The following is a 19,510-nucleotide window of genomic DNA, read 5'->3' on the forward strand; positions in this document are numbered from 1 at the left end:
CAAATTAAGTGTGAATTTTGTTACTGTTATTCTGCATATATAACATTTATTTTTCTTCTAAAATAAAAATTTTAAAAAAAGGCATCACTTTTTGCCTGACCCTCATATGTTTTTATTGTAGCTGTAAATATTTCAGCAGCTTTAGTGTTATTGTCACTTAGTAATTCTTTATTACTGCGCAAATTCTGTATTGCTTGAAAAACTGTAAATGTATAATAGTTGTTTGTGTATAATATTAGAAGACTATGACATCTGATGAACAATATACAATTGTGTCATTTCAGAGACGTTCACATTACTTTTATGTTGTGAAAATAGTTCATTACACTGATATTATGAACAGGTAACTTAATTTGATGTCTAATACTCAAGAAGCTTGTACAAACAAGGATAAAATTTTGAAAACCGTAAGTAATTGGACACTATTTCCCTACAAAGAAGGTGCTCATGCATATCCTTTCAAACTTTCAGTGTCAAGTTAAAATTGTGCTGTTGTCTGCAGACGAGATGTGACAGATGTTCATATTATTTCAATATTGTGAAAATAATTTATGAATGATAAACAAAGACATGGCCATGGAAGTCAAGTGTATCTTGGGATCATCATCAAGTACTGACAAATACACTGACATTAAAAGTACTCTGATCACTTGTCTCAGACTGGAGGTAAATGATTGGAAAAGTTACTCTGCCCAGAGGAGTTAGTTGATTGCACCCTTTCCCAATTTCATATGGATCCTGGCTAGCAATGCTGTTAAGGAAGACATTCATCGAAACATCTGGCTGTCATGCCTACTGCCTGATGCAACAGAAGATACTCATTGTATGCCCTGGTGCTCTTGACACTATAGCCCAAATGGTGAACCTTACCACTGAGCTGTACCTGCCCGTATATGCTGCACCCATATTCCCATTTCCCAGAATCAGACAATTCCCAGGCCATCTTACAGGCACAAATCAATGAGCTTAACACAAAGGTGCCGCTCTTCAAAGGCAAAAATTCCAGTCGGCCGTTGCAGCACAACACTCACCAAGCAAACACTATCATTCACCTTCAGCTGAAAAGGTATGCTTATGTCACAGAAGCTCAACAGTGCCATTCACTGTGTGAGATGGGAAATATGTCCAGAAGTTGTGTTAATGGCAACTAACTTTCCAGATGGCACTGGTCAACTGTTTGTCACTGAAGAGTGTATAAAATTGCACTTTCTAGTGGAGACAGTTGCTGACATACCAGTGTATGCATCTTCTCATCTACCTTACCACAGTAGCGGTAACTGTAGCCTCGATGGTGTCGATGGTTCCACAATGAAAATATATGATCTTGTGACACTCCGAACTTACACCTTCATAATGAGTTTTTGTGGCAATTATAGTAGCAGGTGTAGTATACCCCAGCCTTGGAGCAGATTTTTTATCATTTAAGGGGTGCTACTGTTTGTTCAGCACCTTTACTTTCTTGATAAAACCAATAACTTAACTAGGCACAGGCTATACCTTATACCATGAACACATGACTGCTGTATGCATGATCCCTGGTAAGTCTCTGTATCGAGAACTCTGAGACAGTCCTCAGAGGTCATTTGGCAGTTTACCTTTCTAATTCCGTTGCATCACTCAACATTTCACTATATTCTAACAATGCCAGGACCACCAATTCACACTCGACCTCATCAATTATTAACAAATAAATTGAAGGTAGTGATGCAAGTATTTTCTTTTATGCTCATCCGAGGAACCTTTCATCCATCACCAACAGCTAAGTGTTATCTTTCCATGTTATTCCAAAGAAGACCAACCGATGGCATCCATGCAGTAATAACCGACAACTTAATGCTGGAATTATTTCTGATTGGTACCTTGTCCTGCACATTGAAGATTTCTATTTCAATATACATGGCAAGCATGTCTTCTGAATAATAGACTTGGTAAGCACTTTCTACAAAATACCCATTACTCCAGAAGACATAACTAAGACCACTGTCTATACTCCATTTGGCCTGTTCAGGTACACTAGGATGCCTTATGCAATGCTGTGCAAACCTTCCAGCATATTATGGTTGAAGTCGAGCTCGATCTCAGCTTCTGCTAAGACTATTTTGATGATGTTTTGGTGATGTCCAGCTCCAAACCAGAACATCCGTATCACTGAGGAACATTCACTTGCCTCAGTTTACATGGTTTAGCCATCAACCCTTTGAAGTGTGCTTGACACACCAGAAGACCAATTTCTTGGTTATACCATTAATGCCCAAGGAATTCAGCTGTTGCAGCAGAAACTGGAAGCTATAAATAACTTCCCACTGCATTTGACAGTCCATGAGTTGCAAAGATTTCTCAATCTTGGTAACCTTTATCACCAATTTGTGTGCAACCATGCACTCCTGGCTGTTCCACTGAATGACTTCTTACAGTGTTCACCAAAACCCTCCAATGATCCCACCGATTAGTAGCAACTATTGTTTTTGCCATATTCAGGTCCACCACATTTTGTTAGTGCCTTACATCACCAGTAGTGCTAGCAGCATGCTTTGCAAATAGTTTCCAAACTTGTTTGCCATTTGTATGTATTATCACTGTGGAACCACGTATATGTCTTTCGACATTCAGTCTGATAAGTGCATACTGTTTAGTATCTCCATTCATTATTATTATTATTATTATTGATGGAAATATGAAAATGTCACATCCATTACCATTAGGGAAACAGCATAATTCAAAAATAAACATTTCACAATTAGCAGTGTCGAGATGAACCATGCAGAACAAAAGCGTTAAGGAAGGTGATGTGTGTTAGGTGGAACTGCCCATTGCAACTAATGACATGTTTATACTGTTATGTGCTGTTCACCAGACAGGGACTACTTACTAGCGGACATGCCGTGGCAGACTCCATGTACATTAGTACACATATCATATTTTCTTCTTGTGTTATTCTAAAACATGGTGGCAGGCATGTGGCATACACAAACAATGAATATGTGGATATGCTTCTGGTCCTTTGTGCATTTGATAACCAGGCTGGCATTGCCACTCATTAATATGCTGCCAGATATCCTGGTCGCCGTCATCTAAATAAAAATATGTTTCGTCATCTGGAGCTTCACCTTCAGGAGACAGATTCTCCCCTTCCACCAACGCATGACAGAGGTCATCCATGGACTTGCCATACTCCAGCTAACTCATTACCTCTAATATTGGTGGATGATTCATGGATAGTTGAATAGGTTGTCAGGTTTCAGCATGAAAGTTGTTTTTATTCTCACTTACTAGGTTTTTAATCTACCTCTGGAGCATCAGTAGGATCCCGTCCCTACCCCCTTGACTAGGCGACTCTTTTATCCTGTTTTAAACAATTTTGGATTCGGTTTGCCATCTTTATCCCATACCCAGTTTCCTGTTCTAGGTGTCGCACAGTGTTGAATAGTGGGCACTTTTGATTGTACTGGATCAGGGTTGGGTGAGCTGTAGGTGGGACATTCCCTGTCGTTCCAGGGATGGCCACCTGCTAACTTCTCTATCTCTTTTGTCTTGCCTTTATTATTGCAGTACAAAAGATTTCCATTGAGGCATTTGCTATTGTAAAGAATGCGCTTGAAGGCCAACAGTTTACACTGGTCACTGATCACAAGATGCTATTGTACACTTTTTGTCAGAGGCCTGATGAAGCATAATCACTTCACCTGTTGCACTTAGATTATAAAGCAGCATTTGCCACTTGTATCATCCATGTTAATGTGTCACTGAATACACTGGCAGACACCCTTTTTTGTGCAGATGCAAATATGGGTAAAGTCAACTAAGAAGTATACACCTTGGCCCAGAAATATGACAGTGAGCTGCAAAATTTCCTTTTACACCTGTTTCCTTTTGCACCCATCTGATTTACAATTTTGTCACATCAAACAAGGCTGTACTGTGATGTTCCTTCATCAAATGCACACCAGTTTGTTACGATGAACATTCATCAATAGGCAGTCTCGTTGCTGTATGATTTGTCCTATCCTGGAGTCCAGAGTATGACTAAGCTGGTTAAGTGAGTTTTTGTGTGGCCACATATGGACAGAGACTGTAAAGCTATGTGACCTATCAACATAGTAGATAAACTGCCATGTCAGTGTACCTTTGACACTTTTGTTCCACCCTATCAGTGATCTGAACATGTTCACATATGCATTGGTGGGCTCTTGCCACCATCTGGAGAACATTACTATTGACTACTTCACCCATTGACTTAAAGTTTCTCCAACAGTCAATTCCACTGCTGAAATTGTAGCCACCAACTTTTTTCATGAATGGATTGCTAATTTTACAGTGCTTCTCCATATTACTGCCAACCAAGGTAGGCAATTTGAGACATGTCTATTCGTTCACTCACTGCTTTGTTAGGAAAGAAGTGCATGTGAACTGCAGCTTATCATCCAGCACCAAATGGCTTAGTTGAGTATTTGCACCCCCAATTAATGTTGTCTCTAAGTTGCCACAAATTACAGTGTTGGACAGAAACTGTGCCAATTGTCGTACTAGTTTTCCGTGGTACCATCAAGGAAGATCTTAACGCCAAAGCAGCAGAACTGGTCTGCCGTCACCTAGTTCAATTACCCAGTGAAATCCTCAACAAAATGCCTAATGACATTATTGATGCACCAGACTTTATGTTCACACATTCACCAACTATGGCCAGTCACACCAGTAGAGCAGCATATTCGCTGTCCTTACAGTTTTGCTAACCTTTGGACATGTAACCAGGCTTTTGGTAGACATGACACGGTGCAAACCTCTGCAGCCGCAATATGATTGAAATGAGAATACATTTAAAATCAGTGTTAATGATACCTCAACTATGATTTCCACTGATCACTTTAAACCCACTGTAGCATTTGCATATTAAAGAAAAGTACAAGATATGACATGACAATAAAAAGTTCTTATTCTTTCTTTTGTATGTTAATTTATGTATGATAAAACTATGAGAGATATTTGTTTAAACATGGAAAATCTAGGATGGAATAATGACAATATTATGAAAAGAGTAAATTGCTATTCACCATATAGAGGAGATGTTGAGTTCCACACATGCATAACAAAAGACTGCTATACATTTGAGCTTTCGGCCTTCTTCTAAGTAGAAAACATGCAAACATTCACACGAGTGCAACAACTCACATAGACATGACCACTGTGGCCACTGAGGCTGGACTGCAAGCAACTGCACCTGATGGGAGAAGCAATCCAAGGATGATAAGAGTATAGATTGGCACAGGGAGGTGGAGGGATAGCAGGGTAGAGGTGGAGGAATGTTCGGTGCTTTTGTGGGGTTGTGGGAACATGCAGGGTGGGGACACGGTAGGACTGCACAGTCATGAGAGAGGGACTAGGGGGGGGGGGGACGTAGAGAAGGGGTAAAAGACTAGTGGGTGCACTGGTGGAGTAGAAGGAAGGCTATGTGTGCTTGAAGGGAGCAGTAAAGGGACTAGCAAAGTTTGAGGCTAGGGAGGTCACAGAAACATAGATATTTAAAAGATGGCCTTTTGTGTGAAACTTCTAGTGTATAATAGTTCTTTGTTGTGCCTATCTTTGATTCAACATCTCCTCTCTATGGTGAGCAATAATATATCCTTAAAGAAGGCCTTTTGTATGAAACTTCTAGTGTATAATAGTTCTTTGTTGTGCCTATCTGTGATTCAGCATCTCCTCTCTATGGTGAGCAATAATCTATCCTTTTCATAATTCTATAGAACTTTCTTTAGTAGTAATTAGTAACTGCAAATGTTAATTAGACTCAAGCAGCTAAGAGTCCATAGTTATGTCACAGAACCCTGCTCTCTGGTTCTCTCTTTTAGTTAGAAATTAGCTATGTATCCTTGGAGATGTGTAATTGTTAATAGAATACCTTCGTTGAAGTCCACACCTGTGGTAATATATGTGGAGAGCCACAAAATTTATAACACCATTTCTTAAACAAATTAAAAGCAAATATATTTATGAGTACATTCTTAGGATGGTTATATAAGGACACGTAATGGATATGGCTTTTTGCCTTACATTTCTCTGTCTTTTCATATTGCATTCATCAAAATAACATCAGTGGTTGTGATCTTGGTCTATCAGTATAGTTGTAAGAATCCGGTAAATTCTCTGTCTGTTATTAATGTAAAGCATTGTCACTTTCCATCTTGTTCACTTACATACCAATCCAAGAAGATGAAGAAGAAGACAGAGGGAAAGTGAATATCAGATAAAATAACTGAGGAGCATAATTCATCTCTTACCTTTGAACAGAGTCTCTGGACTCTGAATAATGTTTTAATTAATTTATGTTTTTACACTGCACTATTTTCTGCACCTCTTATGCTGGTACCTGCAAACTGGACAAGTCACAATGGATGCCAGACAAAATGTCTGATATATCTGCAAGGTCCAGTCACAGTAATGCGACCACCACCTATGTTCGACATCATCATGCAATAACCACTCACATACAGCAGGTGGCAGTATTAGCAGTGGAACAAATATAAAGCATGTTGGAGTGGAGGGAATGTGGAAAACAGTTCAGTTGTTGTTGTAATACAGGAACAGAGTGATTTCTCTTATTTGCAAAAGGGCATGACCACTGACTTTTGGACCAAGGCTGGAAGCATTTCTAAAATGGCAAAGCTTGCGAACAGTTTGTGTGATGCCTTGGATAAAGTATACCAAGCATGACAAATGTTGCTATCTAAAACTGACACTGAGACAGCTATGGTACACCACCATCCATAAATGATAGGGGTGTATGATGGCTGCAGATATGTGTACAGGTGAATAGATTTGGAACTGTTGAGCAATTGACCACCCAAATGAGCCAAGGGGCTGCTAATAGTGTCTTGTGCCAAGGCGCTACTATTAGTGCCTACTCAGCAATCGTTCAGTGAACATTCTTGCATATTGACCCCTGCAGCAGATGCCTGGATCATGCACCCATGCTGAGTGCTTTTCATGGGTGACAAAGGCTGAAATTTGCAAGCCAATACAACAACTAGATAGCCACTGAGTGGCTACCAGTGGCATTCTCATATGAATCACATTTTATGCTCCATCAGACAGATGGCTGCTTGCATGTATAGTTTGAAATGCCTTGAAGGAATGCACAGCAGATCTCCACAAGTATGCATCTATCCTTGGGGGCCATGTCCCCACCTACATACAGTTTCAGACAATGGAAACTCCAGATTGGAATATCAACAGTATAAGGAAAAGGATAGATTTGTTGAGTTGCAGACAGACACAATAAAGAGACTGTAACACATTCAGCTTTTGACCAAAGCCACCAACAAGAAAAGGAAACACACACACACACACACATTAACACACACAAGCAAGCACACCTCACTCTCATGTGACCGCCATCTCAGGCAGCTTGGAACTGAATGAAACTGTCACTTGGAACTAAAGGTGGTGAGGAAAGGGAAGTGATAACAGGGAATGTGTTTGGGGGAGAGAAGAGCGCAGTCTGGCAAAGTGCGCAGGGACTAGATGGAGACATGACAAGACTGCACCAAGCATATGAGATTGTGGGGGAAGGAGTTAGGGGGGAAGGGGGGAACAGAGGAAGAGGAGGAGGAGGAGGAGGGAGAACAGGGATGGACAAAGATGGCCTCTGGTGGAGGGTGCACACAATGAGGATGAGGGGACATGAATAGGGAGGAGATAATTGGAAAGAGGCAGCGGAAACTGTTGGCTGGAAGGTGTGGGGACAATAGGTTACCGTAGGTCGAGGCTGGGATACTTTTGGGAGCAGAGAATGTGTTGTAAGGATAACTATGCCTTTTGCTGTGTGTGTTTTAAGTTCTGGATCCTCCCTTCCAGCACCAGCATTTCTGAATTGCACAGAGTGGAGTTATCCTTGTCCACTGCCAAAATTATTGTGGCCTCAACCTACAGCAGACTACTATCCTTCACACTCTCCACCCAACAGTTCCTGCCCCCTCTATCCTATTACATTCTCCCTATTCATGTCCCCTCACCCTCATTGTGTGCCACCCTCTGTCAACACACCCGCCCATCTTTCACCTCCCCTGCTCCTCTCTTTTGCTGCTTTCTGTTTGCCCCACTCCCCGACTTCCTACTTCACAGCTCCTAAAACTGCACCTGGTGGCAGTCTTTTCATGCCTCCATCTAGTCCCTGCATGCTCGGCCAGATTGCACTCTCCCTCAACCCATACTCTGCTACCCCTTCCCCTTCACTGCCCCCTCCAGATTGCTGCTTTCGTTCCATGTGACAACTGCATTCTTGTCCGAGTTGCTGGACACGCCTGAGGTGTGCATGCTTGTGTGAATGAATGTTTGTGTGTTTCCTTTTCTGAAGAAGGCTTCAGCTGAAAGCTAAATGTGTGAGTGTCTCTTCATTGTGTCTGTCTGCAGCTCAACCCTATATCCATGTTTCTTTTCTGTGGCACAATGGCATCTACCAGCAGTAAAATGCAGCATGTCACAATGCTTGCAGTGTATATGCATGGTTTGAAAAGCACCAGGATGAGTTTACTGTACTTTCCTGGCCAAGAAACTTCTCAGATTTCAACCCAGTCGAGACTCTGTGGGACTATCTCAGTAGTGTCGTACATGACATGGAACCTCAATAGAGAAACTTAGCACAGCTGCCCATGGCACTGGAGTCAGAATGGCTCCACATCCTAGTAGGTACCTTCCAGAACATCACTGATTCTCTTCTTGCATGCCTCACAGTGGTCCATGCTGCAAAAGATGGTTATTCAGGTTTTTGACTGGTGGTCACATTAATGTTACTGGATAGTTTATGACAAGACTTGGCAGAATCATCTACCCCGTCCACTGATTGTCACATGATCTGAACACCTTGCCCGTTTCAGCAGAAAGTACCATTAGACCTTTGTAGAGAGAGAGAGAGAGAGAGAGAGAGAGAGAGAGAGAGAAATAAATGTCTCATGTCATTATGAGCTAAAACAAATATCACTGAATCCTGTTTGATTTTTGTTCATTAACTTTCAGACACTCTATGGTTAACTCGTGTTGTTTGTGTTCTTATGTGTATATTATAAATGTTGTTAACAAAGTATTTGTCCTAAAATGCAGCAAGTTTATGATGCTAATATTATAAACGTACAGAAAAGTCACAAATTCACAGTTTTTTGAGCAATAAAGAATTTGTACATCAATAAAGAATTATTGACTGAACGTAACACAGAAAGTGCTAAAATATTTTAAGGTAGAATAAAAGAAACCTCAACAAGTGAGAATAGGATTCACACTCTGAGGGTTCCAAACAAACTTAATTATGTATGTAGATAGTAGTAATAATTTAACATGGCTCAACTGGCTGGTCTCCATTATTTATGGAATGTTACTTCAGTGACTTGTGCATCTGTAACCAACCCGTTATCCAGCCTGGGAAAGGGGACCTACATTTTAATATGGGATCTGAACAATGCATTGTTTCTGGAAACTCCTAAAGTCATTAAGAGGTGAAGGCTAGGTTAAAATGAAGAATGAAAAAATCATGTTCTGACCAAGATTTGATCATGTGACCTCCCAGTTTTCAGGCACATGCCTTACTGCTAGACCACCAGGCCCAATATGTTTTAGATATGGTTAATATAAAGGTTTTGATGAATGAGTTTGTGAGTATCGAAATATGTGACATATATGGCCATATATTTTGAGTCCGTTGACTTAGAAGCTTAAATTTTTTGCACTGCCAAGGGACCTTAGATCTTAGTAAATGACGTAAATTTGAACTCGATACTTCTACCTATTTCTGAGGAAAAGGGGTCTTAACAGTCAGACAGAAAGACAGACATTTAGACAGATGGAGAGCATAGTGGTCCTACAAGTGTTCCATTTTTACTGACTGAGGTACAGAACCCTAGGAAGATGATAACTGCACCTTGCATAAGACAACATTTTCATAGTAATTTTGTAGCTGTAATGTTTTAAATCTGTCAAAATGCAATTGGCATACACTATACACATTTAGTTTCTCTAAAACTAGTCCTTCAACCAGTGCATTCGCGTTTTCTCATTGAGGTGCACATATTCACATACCATACACCTGATTAAGTTCTCTTCTTGTAAAACCGTATACCTTGCAATCTTTATTTCACCTGACAGGCAATCAGGTGCATTACAACACTTCCTGTGAGCACTAATCAAATGGGGTACAGAATTTGAAAGGATATTCACTAGCAGCATCATGGTGAGAAAATAATGTTTATGGTACTTATCGTTTTCAGTATTTTATCTCTAAGTGTGCCTGATTTTTGCATTATTAGATATAAAATTAAGTGATCTGTGGTTAATTGTTGCCATTACACATTCAATTTGTTGCTTAATAAGTGAAACTCCAGTAGTTTTTGCTTCTGTGTCAGCATTTTGTCTTTGGTTTCCAGTAAGGTTCCTGACAATGTTAAGCAGAACTTTTTGAATATATAAGTGATTGCTGATCATAAAATAGCTGTGTTCGCTAATGACCATGATGTTAGCTAATATTTATTGTTTGTATGCCTAACATGTTCAAGAATTGTTGCTTCTGCTGGTCTGTACAAGCATATGGAACTAATGTCAAATGATGTAAGGTTTCTGTTTTTGATGACCCGTTGATTCTTTCTTTTATCTATTGGTTTTCTAGTTTTATATTGTTTATTTATTTATTAGTGTAATGAAAATTTAATTTTGAACTTAATTTCCAATAAGCTCAGTGTATTTGATCCAGTAACATTCATTTCATTTCATTACCTCAGTACAGGAATCTTTTTCCAGTTCTACATTTTACAGCACAGATAACCTTTGAATTACATGAAAAAATGTTTTCTTTCAAGCCATTATATTAAATTAGGGGACAGACAAAATTTACTTGTGGTAAAACGTGGGTAATGTGTTGGGTGGTGAACTATTTTGTAGCACAGCTGGTGAACATTGCCATCATGGTGGTCAATGTATGACTACACAGATTTTCTTGTTGCAAGAGCACATTTTTTTTATAATAATGTGGTTGCTTCCTGCCAACAAAACTGTTTTCACTTTGTCTTTTCTGGCCCACTTTTTTGTTCCAGATGTGTGTCTTAAGCCTAATGATAGAGCTGTTTTATGTTTATAGTAACATGAAGATGCAGGAAGCTCTTCAGATTGTAATACTGTGTCTGAAAACTTGATTTTTAAATGTTCTTTCTTTACCCCCGTTGATCTGGATTCAACAAGACTGACAACCAATACACATTCAGCTACTTTGATTGAAAAATTTCATTTAGGGTTTCTATGTGGACATTTGGCTGACATCTCTACCATCAAATATTCTCTCTAATCTTAATATTACAATCATCTGTTGAAATACCCTGAATTTTACTGACACATTTTTAAGGAAAAAACCTCAGACATGCTGAACTTGAGAAACCTGCAATGCTTTTATGACCACATCTAAATTCATGTCCATTAGTAACCTGTCTTCATTGCTGGTGCAGAGTCCACATTAACCTCACTCAGATTTGTTTGTATGTTTAGTACAATCCACTGTTTCAAGTAAGAAGATTTTATTCCAACATGTTTATACAAAACACAAGAAAGTGACCACTGAAGATAGTTGCCATCCAATAAATATGTACTGCATCTGTTCCAAAGTTGAAAGAAAACCATTACCAGAAACACATCAAATCACCTGTCTCATGCCACAACAAAAAACCACCCTTTCAACAAAGAATATGGTTAATTTGTTCCAATTTTGGGTTTGTGGTGGAAGGCGGGAGAAGCGCATGTGTGGAAGGGCCTTAATAGTACTTTCAACATATAATGCCAAGAATTGCTTTTCACTGCAGATACACCATGCACTAGTGATCAGGCTATGTGGGAGAGAGATTTTAGTAAGAAAGGGGGGCTGCTATCAGAATGCTGGTACTATTGATGATTAGCGAGTGTGATATGTACAGACGATTTTATGAAGATGTTATGAATGTGGGGGTTAACAACCAGGAAGATCCCCGACCCTCCCTCCCAATCCCCACCTCCCTTCTCCAATCATCCACTCCACTAGACACAACCCCTAACCCCAATGTAACTGCAGTGATAGCACGGTTTAGTCAGCCAAGGCATTTTAGCAATGCAGGCATATGTGTATTCAGTTGATTCTGAAAAAGGATTTGTCTGAATGATCAGCAACTTTCTCAGTCTTGTTTATGAGCAATATACAATGAGTTTTCACAATTTCTTCTTCCATTATTTATATCAACCATTGTCTTTCCACTACTGTGTGTGTGTGTGTGTGTGTGTGTGTGTGTGTGTGTGTGTGTGTAATTTTAATAAAGTAGATTTCATGATGAAAAGATATTTTTTATTTCATTTTTTAGATTTTGTTTTGTTATTGTTGCTTAATTTTGGTAAGATTTTTACAAACTTTATATAATGTTACATGATTATTTCTACTCAGTGAATAATTGCTTTTATCTGTTACAATTATCATGCTGCACTCTGTGTTCAGATGTCAACATCTGCTGGATGGGATGGTGTACTAGATGGAATTATTAATGAGGAAAACTGCAACAAGCCCAACAGTGAAATTGGCTATCCTGGAAATTGTGGTTCGGCTACTGTAGGCATTGCTTTTCTCCTGTCATACCTTGTAATAAGTTTCCTCATCGTCATCAACATGTACATAGCAGTCATCTTAGAAAACTACTCACAGGTATGAACTTACAAAACTTGTCTTCTTTTTTTTAACTTACAGAAGAGTCATGATTATGCAGGTAGACAAAGATGGGATATTACAGTTAAAGTAATTAGAGAACAATATAAGTTTAAGACATTTAGTTATTTCTGTAACTTAGTGATGTGGAATTGTAAGTAATTTATTGTTTTATGATTTTATGCACACACAACATTGATACCCATCTGAGTAAAATGTGTTTTTTGGATTGTCAGGGCAAATGATAATATATGATCCGTACATTGATGAGTAAAATTGTTGGGTTTCCATGGCCACATCATGGTGTTTTATTTGTTGATGCTCATCACGGGACCCTCAGCCTATGGTCATTTAGTATTTTTTCTGATGTCTCACCAGAATGAGTTACATTTGTTACATTACATTTATCATTTTCCATGGATCCCTTGGAGAGGAGTTTCTGGGATGTGGAAAGAGGCCGATACATGGATATTGTACAATTCTAATGCAGACAGAGTTATGAGCTATAATCCTTGTGAAGATATTCATTGATGGAGTGGCTTGAATTCTCAGAAAAACCACAACATGACAGTCGACTAAAGATCCTAATATATATAAAAACAAAGATGCTGTACCTTACCAAACGAGAAAGCGATGGTATATTGATAGACACAATAAAAAACACACAAAGACACACACAAATTTCAAGCTTTCACAACCCAAGGTTGCTTCATCAGGAAAGAGGGAAGGAGAGGGAAAGGTGAAAAGATGTGGGATTTAAGGGAGAGGGTAAGGAGTCATTCCAATCCCGGGAGCGGAAAGACTTGCCTCAGGGGGAAAAAGGGACAGGTATACACTCACGCACACACACACATATCCATCCGCACATATACAGACACAGGCAGACATATGTAAATGCAAAGAGGTTGGGCAGAGATGTCAGTCGAGGCGGAAGTACAGAGGCAAAGATACAGGTGAGGTACGAGGTTCGACAACTTGAAATTGAGTTGAGGCCTGGTGGGTAACGGGAAGAGATAATATATTGAAGGGCAAGTTCCCATCTCTGGAGTTCTGATACGTTGGTGTCAGTGGGAAGTATCCAGATAACCTGGACAGTGTAACACTGTGCCAAGATGTGCTGTGCTGTGGCTGATTCTTGGGGGTGGTGGGAGAGTTGGGTATGTGAGGGGAAATTGCATGGGAGATCTATTTATAGACTAGGTCTTTTGGAGATAGTGCCTGTCTGTGAAGGCCATGGTGAGACCCTAAGCATACTGAGAAAGGGAGTTTTTGTCACGGCAGGTACGCTGTCCCTGGTTGGCCAGACTGTATGTGAGTGGTTTTTTGGTTTGAAAGGAATGACAGCTGTCAGAATGCAGGTACTGTTGGTGGTTAGTGGGTTTAATGTGGGCAGAGGTGCAGACAGAGCCATCAAAGAGGAGGAGGTCAGTATCGAGAAAGGTGGCACTGTACATTGAGGAGGACCAGGTGTAGTGGATGTGATAGGTGTTGAGGTAGTGAAGGAATAAAAATAGGGTATCTTGGTGGCCTTGAGTCCAGATCATGAAGATCTCATCAATGAAACTGAACCAGACTAGGGGCTAGGCGTTTTGGGACACTGGGAATGTCTCCTCTAGACAGCCCCCAAGCAGTTTTGCATAGTAGGGTGCCACTTGGGTGCCCATTGTTGTGCCACTGATTTGTTTGTGTATATCCTCTCTTCAAAGGAGAAGTAGTCGTGAGTTAGGAGAAAGCTAGTAAGGTATACAAGGAATGAGGTAGTGTGTTTGGAGTCTGAAGGTTGTTGGAAAGGATAGTATTCAGTAGAAGAAAGCTCATGTGCATGATGAATGTTGGTGTTTAGGGAAATGGTATTGAAAGTGATGAGTAGGGATCCAGGAGCTGAAAGAGCGGTATTGGTGGACAGTCAGTGAAGGAAATGGCTAGCATGTTGATGTTGGTGGCTATATAATGGGCAGTTGGTTGGAGATGTTGATCAATGAAGTGTCGAGGATGTGGGATTTGTGGATTTTGGGGAGTATGTAGAAGGTGGGGGTGTGGGGTATCATAGGGGTGAGCAGGGAAATGAGTTCAGGGGAAAGGTTCTGGGAAGGGTCTAACGCTTAAGCAGGGATTGGAGGTTACGTTGGACTTCTGGGATGGAATCACTCTGGTAGAGTTGATAGGTGGAGGCATTAAATAACTGGCAGAGGCTTTCTGCTAGGTAGTCACTGTGGTTCGTAGCAACAGTGATCGAACCTTTGTCTGCGGGTAGGATGGTTAGGTCAGGATTTGTTTTGAGGTTGTGTATGGATTTCCTTTCTTCTGCTGTAAGGTTGCTGTTCTGAGGAATGTACGTGAGGAAGGATGGTGAGGCCAAGTTGGAGGTAAGGAGTTCCTGGAAGGTTAGGAGGGGTTAGGATTATAGTTGGATGGTGGTATGAACTGAGAGAGGCAGAGTTCAGTGTTGGGGTTAGGTTGACTTTGGTTGGAGGGATTGATGGCAAAGAAGTGCTTCCATTGCAGAGATCGGGAGGAAGAGAGTAGGTCTTTGAAAAATCTAGTGTGGTTAAATTTGGGTGTAGGGCAAAGGTGAGGCCTTTGGATATCACTGAAATATCTGTGGGGTTGAGAGTTTTGGTGGAAAGATTAACAACAGTGTTATGGGAATTTTTCAGCTCTGGATTTGATGGAATGTTGGTAGGGAGGTTTTGGAGATGTGGCGAGCTTAAAAGATTAGCTAGGCAGGGTTTGGGTGCTGTGAGGGTTTGAGGATGAGGTACACTCTGGGTAGGATGTGCCTTGAGGCATTAGGATGTCAACAGTTTGGTTAATTTATGGAGGTGGTATGTGGATTGCTCCTCCAGATACTGGAGAGCAAGGGGTTCAGTTTCAGAGATGTAAGTAGCAGGGATTGCGCAGTAGGAGTATCTTGTGGAGGGAGCAGACGCATTCGTTGATGCCTGTGCCATGGAGATGATTTTGGAGTACGAGGTTTGTGAGGGCTAGGGACTGGCAGAATATGAAAATGTGAAGGTCATTATATATATATATATATATATATATATATATATATATATATATATATATAGAGAGAGAGAGAGAGAGAGAGAGAGAGAGAGAGAGAGAGGGAAACATTCCACGTAGGAAAAATATATCTAAAAACAAAGATGATGTGACTTACCAAATGAAAGTGCTGGTAGGTCGACAGACACACAAACATACACACAGAATTCAAGCTTTCGCAACAAACTGTTGCCTCATCAGGAAAGAGGGAAGGAGAGGGAAAGACGAAAGGATGTGGGTTTTAACGTCTGCTTGTGTCTGTATATGTGTGGATGGATATGTCTGTGTGTGCGAGTGTATACCCGTCCTTTTTTCCCCCTAAGGTAAGTCTTTCCGCTCCCGGGATTGGAATGACTCCTTACCCTCTCCCTTAAAACCCACATCCTTTCGTCTTTCCCTCTCCTTCCCTCTTTCCTGATGAGGCAACAGTTTGTTGCGAAAGCTTGAATTCTGTGTGTATGTTTGTGTGTCTGTCGACCTGCCAGCACTTTCATTTGGTAAGTCACATCATCTTTGTTTTTATATATTTTTGACTTCCTCAAATCCTGCCCTGAAATGAGATCCATCCTTCATGAAATCCTCCCCACTCCACCAAGAGTGTCTTTCCGCCGTCCACCTAACCTTCGTAACCTCTTAGTTCATCCCTATGAAATCCCCAAACCACTTTCCCTACCCTCTGGCTCCTACCCTTGTAACCGCCCCCAGTGTAAAACCTGTCCCATGCACCCTCCCACCACCACCTACTCCAGTCCTGTAACCCGGAAGGTGTACACGATCAAAGGCAGAGCCACGTGTGAAAGCACCCACGTGATCTACCAACTGACCTGCCTACACTGTGACACATTCTATGTGGGAATGACCAGCAACAAACTGTCCATTCGCATGAATGGACACAGGCAGACAGTGTTTGTTGGTAATGAGGATCACCCTGTGGCTAAACATGCCTTGGTGCACGGCCAGCACATCTTGGCACAGTGTTACACCATCCGGGTTATCTGGATACTTCCCACTAACACCAACCAATCCGAACTCCGGAGATGGGAACTTGCTCTTCAATATATCCTCTCTTCTCGTTATCCACCAGGCCTCAATCTCTGCTAATTTCAAGTTGCCGCCACTCACACCTCACCTGTCATTCAACAACATCTTTGCCTCTGCACTTCTGCCTCGACTGACATCTCTGCCCAAACTCTTTGTCTTTAAATATGTCAGCTCGAATCTGTATATGTGTGGATGGATATGTGTGTGTGTGTGTGCGAGTGTATACCCGTCCTTTTTTTCCCCTAAGGTAAGTCTTTCCGCTCCCGGGATTGGAATGACTCCTTACCCTCTCCCTTAAAACCCACATCCTTTCGTCTTTCCCCCTCCTTCCCTCTTTCCTGATGAGGCAACAGTTTGTTGCGAAAACTTGAATTTTGTGTGTATGTTTGTGTTTGTTTGTGTGTCTGTCGACCTGCCAGCACTTTCATTTGGTAAGTCACATCATCTTTGTTTTTATATATATATATATATATATATATATATATATATATATATATCTGGAACAGTTCCGTCCTCCTTCACAGCGGGACCCACCTCCTCTTCCTCAAAATCACCCTCTCCAAACCTTCCAAGAATTTCTGACTTCCAGCCTTGCCTCTCAATCCTTCTTAAAAAACCTTAATCCTACTCCCAACATCACCACTGCTGAAGCCCAGGCTATCCGTGATCTGAAGGCTGACTGGTCCATTGTCATTCTTCCGGCGGACAAGGGTTCCACTACCGTGGTACTTGATCGTCGGGAGTATGTGGCTGAGGGACTGCGTCAGCTTTCAGACAACACCACATACAAAGTTTGCCAAGGTAATGCCATTCCTGATGTCCAGGTGGAGCTTCAAGGAATCCTCAGAACCTTAGGCCCCCTAAAAAACCTTTCACCTGACTCCATCAACCTCCTGACCCCACCGACACTCCGCACCCCTACCTTCTACCTTCTTACTAAAATTCACAAACCCAATCATCCCGGCCGCCCCATTGTAGCTGGTTACCAAGCCCCCACAGAACGTATCTCTGCCTACGTAGATCAACACCGTCAACCCATTACATGCAGTCTCCCATCCTTCATCAAAGACACCAACCACTTTCTCGAACGCCTGGAATCCTTACCCAATCCGTTACCCCCAGAAACCATACTTGTAACAATTCATGCCATTTCCTTATACACAAATATCCCGCACGTCCAGGGCCTCGCTGCGATGGAGCATTTCCTTTCACGCCGATCACCTGCCACCCTACCTAAAACCTCTTTCCTCATTACCTTAGCCAGCTTCATCCTGACCCACAACTTCTTCACTTTTGAAGACCAGACATACCAACAATTAAAGGGAACAGCCATGGGTACCAGGATGGCCCCTTCGTACGCCAACCTATTCATGGGTCGCTTAGAGGAAGCCTTCTTGGTTACCCAGGCCTGCCAACCCAAAGTTTGGTACAGATTTATTGATGACATCTTCATGATCTGGACTCACAGTGAAGAAGAACTCCAGAATTTCCTCTCCAACCTCAACTCCTTTGGTTCCATCAGATTCATCTGGTCCTACTCCAAATCCCATGCCACTTTCCTTGATGTTGACCTCCACCTGTCCAATGGCCAGCTTCACACGTCCGTCCACATCAAACCCACCAACAAGCAACAGTACCTCCATTACGACAGCTGCCACCCATTCCACATCAAATGGTCCCTTCCCTACAGCCTAGGTCTTCATGGCAAACGAATCTGCTCCAGTCCGGAATCCCTGAAGCATTACACCAACAACCTGACAACAGCTTTCGCATCCCGCAACTACCCTCCCGACCTAGTACAGAAGCAAATAACCAGAGCCACTTCCTCATCCTCTCAAACCCAGAACCTCCCACAGAAGAACCACAAAAGTGCCCCACTTGTAACAGGATACTTTCTGGGACTGGATCAGATTCTGAATGTGGCTCTCCAGCAGGGATACGACTTCCTCAAATCCTGCCCTGAAATGAGATTCATCCTTCATGAAATCCTCCCCACTCCACCAAGAGTGTCTTTCCGCCGTCCACCTAACCTTCGTAACCTCTTGGTTCATCCCTATGAAATCCCCAAACCACCTTCCCTACCCTCTGGCTCCTACCCTTGTAACCGCCCCCAGTGTAAAACCTGTCCCATGCACCCTCCCACCACCACCTACTCCAGTCCTGTAACCCGGAAGGTGTACACGATCAAAGGCAGAGCCACGTGTGAAAGCACCCACGTGATCTACCAACTGACCTGCCTACACTGTGACGCATTCTATGTGGGAATGACCAGCAACAAACTGTCCATTCGCATGAATGGACACAGGCAGACAGTGTTTGTTGGCAATGAGGATCACCCTGTGGCTAAACATGCCTTGGTGCACGGCCAGCACATCTTGGCACAGTGTTACACCGTCCGGGTTATCTGGATACTTCCCACTAACACCAACCTATCCGAACTCCGGAGATGGGAACTTGCTCTACAATATATCCTCTCTTCCCATTATCCACCAGGCCTCAATCTCTGCTAATTTCAAGTTGCCGCCACTCACACCTTACCTGTCATTCAACAACATCTTTGCCTCTGCACTTCTGCCTCGACTGACATCTCTGCCCAAACTCTTTGTCTTTAAATATGTCTGCTTGTGTCTGTATATGTGTGGATGGATGTGTGTTTGTGTGCGAGTGTATACCCGTCCTTTTTTCCCCCTAAGGTAGGTCTTTCCGCTCCCGGGATTGGAATGACTCCTTACCCTCTTC

At 41.8% G+C, this 19,510-nt stretch overlaps 1 protein-coding gene across 1 annotated transcript in view; it reads left to right on the plus strand.

Annotated features, from left to right (window-relative positions):
* Nucleotides 1-19,510, plus strand: part of LOC126199501 (sodium channel protein para-like) — a 416,386-nt gene that overhangs the window by 383,701 nt on the left and 13,175 nt on the right. The window contains exon 23 of the mRNA XM_049936424.1: nucleotides 12,482-12,685. Within this exon, the coding sequence (XP_049792381.1) occupies nucleotides 12,482-12,685 (204 nt within the window). The remainder of the gene's footprint in view (nucleotides 1-12,481; nucleotides 12,686-19,510) is intronic.

This window comes from Schistocerca nitens, chromosome 8 (assembly GCF_023898315.1).
Source record: "Schistocerca nitens isolate TAMUIC-IGC-003100 chromosome 8, iqSchNite1.1, whole genome shotgun sequence".
NCBI classification, from domain to species: domain Eukaryota; kingdom Metazoa; phylum Arthropoda; class Insecta; order Orthoptera; family Acrididae; genus Schistocerca; species Schistocerca nitens.